General features: G+C 45.9%; 1 protein-coding gene across 5 annotated transcripts in view; it reads right to left on the reverse strand.

The window, feature by feature from the left end:
• LOC113058817 (arf-GAP with Rho-GAP domain, ANK repeat and PH domain-containing protein 1-like) overlaps nt 1-5,000 on the reverse strand; it is a 13,067-nt gene that overhangs the window by 4,145 nt on the left and 3,922 nt on the right. For all 5 annotated transcript variants that reach the window (XM_026227059.1, XM_026227057.1, XM_026227058.1 and 2 more), the window contains exons 2-11: nt 3,826-4,000; nt 3,615-3,749; nt 3,407-3,542; nt 3,228-3,330; nt 2,954-3,149; nt 1,591-1,636; nt 970-1,133; nt 664-873; nt 384-489; nt 114-261 (exon numbers count right to left, since the gene is read on the reverse strand). In XM_026227059.1, coding sequence (XP_026082844.1) covers nt 114-261; nt 384-489; nt 664-873; nt 970-1,133; nt 1,591-1,636; nt 2,954-3,149; nt 3,228-3,330; nt 3,407-3,542; nt 3,615-3,749; nt 3,826-3,844 — 1,263 coding nt within the window. In that variant the 5' untranslated portion in view covers nt 3,845-4,000. The remainder of the gene's footprint in view (nt 1-113; nt 262-383; nt 490-663; nt 874-969; nt 1,134-1,590; nt 1,637-2,953; nt 3,150-3,227; nt 3,331-3,406; nt 3,543-3,614; nt 3,750-3,825; nt 4,001-5,000) is intronic.

The following is a 5,000-nucleotide window of genomic DNA, read 5'->3' on the forward strand; positions in this document are numbered from 1 at the left end:
TGCTGAACATATGAGAGATTTCATCAGCTCAAACTCTGTGTGCACTTAATATAACCTTACTTTAAAAAGGAAACATAGCAAGACTTCTTCTAAACGCATGCAAACATACATACATCGAATATAGTGACGTAGTGTTGGATGAGATCCTCGATGACCCGTCCGGCGCTGTAGTCCTTCCCGTCCGCCTGGAAGAGAGTCGGGCCGAACACGATGGCCAGATTGTGAAGATTCATCTGATTGAGATCCGCAAACCGCTGGACGCTGCACACACACACACACACACACACACACATCAGAAGCTCTGAAAGAGGCGTTCAACACTTCTCTGAAAGGAGAGCTATGAGGAAGTGCTCTCTGAGAAAGAGGAAGAGTGTGGCTCTCACCAGTATAAATGATTAACTAGCGCTCGTAGTGTGGCCTGGTTTACTCGGGGAAGATTACTGAACAGAAGACGATACTGACAGATCCGACTGCTCTCGTCTGTGAAAGCTGAACACACACACACACACACACACACTTCAGAAACTTGAAAAATAAAGTCAATTAAAAAACTATTGTCTTACTATAACTTATCAACTTCTGAAATTATGGTGATATCTATTAGTTAAATTGCCTTAATAATAATAATAATATCCAATATCATAATATTTCTGTGTTGTTAACCTGTAGCGCTGAGCCAGCTGTGTGCATCCAGACCAAACAATCCCTCCTCGATGTCTCTGAAGAAGCGCTTGAGGACATTAGAGACGTCATCCACCTGATGTTCCCCTTCCTTCAGCCAAACACACCGGGCGTCGCGTCTGAACTCCTCCAGCAGGGCGGCGATCTTACTGTTCACGCCACTCTTACGATAGATTCCCTCCGAGGTCAGACCTGCAGGACACACACACACACACACACACACAAAACACCAATCAGAATCAAGCAGAAAGAAGTGGGTCAGAAAGAGTGCGGTTGATAAATAATTACCGTATTGAGTGGTGAAGTGAATGCAGCGCTCCACGATCACGGGAATATCGGCCTCCGTCAGCTGCTGCTGACTCAATGTGTCTCCAGAACTCCCAGCAGCCCTCTGGATGGCAGCCGCCCAGCCCTGGAAGTCCAGCTTCCTCTCGCCCTCGATGTACAGCGTCCTGCGGGGAGACGTCCAGTTAGTCAGCATCCGCCCGCCGTCACACACACACACACACACACACACACACACACACACAGACAGACACAGACACACACAGACACACACAGACACACACAGACACAGACACACACAGACACACACAGACACACACACACACACACACACACAGACACACACAGACACACACACACACAGACACACACAGACACACACAGACACACAGACAAACACACACACACACAGACACACACACACACACAGACACACACACAGACACACACAGACACACAGACAAACACACACACACACAGACACACACAGACACACAGACAGACAGACACACACACACACACACACACACGCACACACAGACACACACACAGACACACACACACACAGACACACACAAACACACACAGACACAGACACACGAGACTTAACCTCGACCTACTCACCTCCCTCGTTCCACCAGGACCAGAACCTCATTCTCCGGCTGGATCGCTGCACACACACACACACACACACACACACACGCTCAGTTTAGATTCAGAACACCACATCACAAACTTCACAGCAGGGTCAATAATGAACTTTTCCATTAAAGGCCAATATTTGATTTCCAGGAGCATTTGTAAATTCATTAAGACAATTTTTTGCATCCTTTTTAAATTAAGTGCTTCTTAATCACCAGTCTCAAGTCTCAAGTCTCAAGTCTCAAGTCTCGTTTATTTATATAGCCCTTTCTACTACAACGTAGACCAAAGGACTGTACATCTAAAAGCAAGAAAACCACAAAAAACTAAATATGGAATCAAACATCAACTGACGGTGCAGATCTTATATCAGGGGGAAGAGCATTCCACAGTCTAGGTCCAACGACTGAGAAAGCTCGATCCCCTTTAGTTTTAAGAGATTAAGAGATAAGAGATTGACTAATTCCTACATATAGAGCATTACAGTAATCCAAGCGTGTAGAGATGAATGCGTGAATCACTGTTTCCAAATCAGGAACAGACAAAAAAGATTTCATTTTCGCAATAGTCCTTAACTGATAAAAACAATTTTTTTACCACATTTTTAACCTGATGGTCAAACATAAGAGCAGAGTCAAAAATTACACCTAAATTTCTTATTTTAGGCTGAACCTATGTTTCCCATATACCTAGAAAATCGGCTAAACCACTGTCATCCTTCTTCATCCCAAACACCATGACTTCAGACTTGCTGGTATTTAACTGCAAGCGGTTTTGTTGTAACCAACTGGTCACCTTCTTTAAACAAGCAACCAGGGATAAATTAGGGCTTGATCCTACAGCTCCAATCGGTAAATAAATCTGAATGTCATCGGCATATAGGTGATAAAATATAACATATTTCTTGAAAATTTGGCCTAGAGGCAGCAAAAACATAGAAAAGAGAATAGGTCCCAGAATTGAACCCTGAGGTACTCCACAATCCAGAGAAACTGACCTGGAGGAAAAATCCCCAACACTCACAGAAATTGAACGTCCCCTTAAATATGAGGAAAACCCTATCCCTATCAGCCCTACAACGTGTTCCAAACGATCACCAGTGATTAATTTAAACTCCTCTGATTGGCCACTACATTCATGCACTCAACAGAAATTATGTGTTATGATGCTCAACACTGCACTTAAAGTTTTTTTGGCTCATTTTGGTGTCTATATTTGTAAGTGATTTTGGTTATATTTGTTTTTGGTGTGTTTTCAGTGTCATTTTTAATTGTTTTGGTGGTATTTTTGCTGATTTTGATGCCATTTCTCTTTTGGTTGCACTATTGTCATTTTGGTGACTCACAGAGCTCCTGGAGCTTCTGCAGGTCGATGGTCTCATCTGCGGCGTGCTCCTCCAGCCGGATGTGCAGGCTTGACCCCACCAGACAGAACCAGCCCAGTCTGGACATCTCCCGGTTCAGTCGGTCTTTATAACGCAGCCGGCCGATGCGCTCGAAGTCCTTCAGTAACAGATCCTCCGCGGCCGCAGGAATGAACGACTGTGACACAGAGACATGTGGTGATAATTAGATACTGTTAAAACACATCGATCGGGTTCGGAACAGGTGTGACGTCACCTTTGCGATGGATTTGACCCACTCGCGCATGGCCTCGGGATTATCAGTGCCGAACAGATACAAGCGCTCGGCCTCCGAGTACAGCTCAAACGTGTGATCGTACCTAAAGAGAAACACGTTTATATATCAGCCCGTCAGAAAGAAGACCGTCTTTACACACACGCTGTGGGCCAGATTACCCATGAGTCTCAGGGGGGCTGACAGCCAGACACACGATCTCCTTCATCTTCAGTCCTCCGTTCGGCGTAGCGTTTTTGTCACTTTCATAATAGCTAAAATTCCCATCATTCAGCACACACCAGCGCCGACTGAAGTCTGACGGACACAGACAGACAGAATCAAATAACGTTACATTAAAAAAAAAAGTCTACTCACTGATTCGCTCACCTTCTTTTCCCTTCTTCTCTGTGATTGGTCGAGCCATAGAGGCGGTCTTAAATAGAAACCCGTTATGCGTGACCGAGGGCGGGGCCATGTAGTGCACCCGGTCTATAGCAACCTTCACCTCTGACCTCGGGAGCTCTGTAGGTCAAAAGGTCAAACATCAGTAGATGTCGTATACAGACGTGGTTATAGTCATGTTCTCCGAGGCACACACCTGTGTTGCGGTTCTGCATGAGGAACTCCAGCTGCAGGTTCTGTCCGTGGTGTTGTGCCAGAGCGATCGGAGAGGTCAGCTCGGGGTCACCGGTGTCACAGCTCACATCAGCGCCGCAGAACACCAGCGCCAGCGTCTCACACACATCACTCGACTGGACGTTAATGCACAGCGCCTGCGGAGAGAGAGAGAGCACCAGCGCGGTGATGTCACAGCACAGGAATCTAGAGCCGAGCACGTGTGTGTGTGTGTGTGTGTGTATATTTGTCTGTGTGTGTGTGTCTGAGTGAGTGAGTGAGTGAGTGTGTGTGTGTGTGTGTGTGTGTGTGTCTGAGTGAGTGAGTGAGTGTGTGTGTGAGTGAGTGAGTGTGTGAGTGATTGAGTGTGTGTGTGATTGAGTGTGTGTGATTGAGTGTGTGTGTGTGAGTGATTGAGTGTGTCTGTGTGTCTGAGTGAGTGTGTGTGTGTGTGTGTGTGTGTGTGTGTGTGTGTGTGTGTGTGTGTGTGTGTGTGTGTGTCTGAGTGAGTGAGTGAGTGTGTGTGTGAGTGAGTGTGTGAGTGATTGAGTGTGTGTGTGATTGAGTGTGTGTGATTGAGTGTGTGTGTGTGTGTGTGTGTGTGTGTGTGAGTGATTGAGTGTGTCTGTGTGTCTGAGTGAGTGTGTGTGTGTGTGTGTGTGTGTGTGTCTGAGTGAGTGTGTGTGTATGAGTGAGTGAGTGTGTGTGTGTATGTGTGTGTGTGTCTGAGTGAGTGAGTGAGTGAGTGAGTGAGTGAGTGAGTGTGTGTGTGTGTGTGTGTGTGTGTGTGTGTGTGTGTGAGTGATTGAGTGTGTGTGTGTGTGAGTGTGTGTGTAATATTGTAACATTTTAATATTATTTTGGTCAGTGGGCGACTGGCTAATCTCTAAACGAGAGAGAGACTGTTGTGATTGTGTAAGTGAGAGGATGTTTGGACAGCTGAAAACCAACCTCTGTAATCACAGCAGGACACACACACACACACACACACACAGTAAATGAAACCAGACACACACAAAGTAATCTGTATAAATCGCAGTCATTTAAAAACAATCTTCGAGTCTCTTTCCTAATAACACACAGACACACAGAAGAGGTTCAGTTCGCTGTTCTTACAGAAACACGCTGATGTCAAGAGGAGGAAGCAGGCTTGGATCG

Source organism: Carassius auratus, chromosome 40 (assembly GCF_003368295.1).
Source record: "Carassius auratus strain Wakin chromosome 40, ASM336829v1, whole genome shotgun sequence".
NCBI lineage: Eukaryota > Metazoa > Chordata > Actinopteri > Cypriniformes > Cyprinidae > Carassius > Carassius auratus.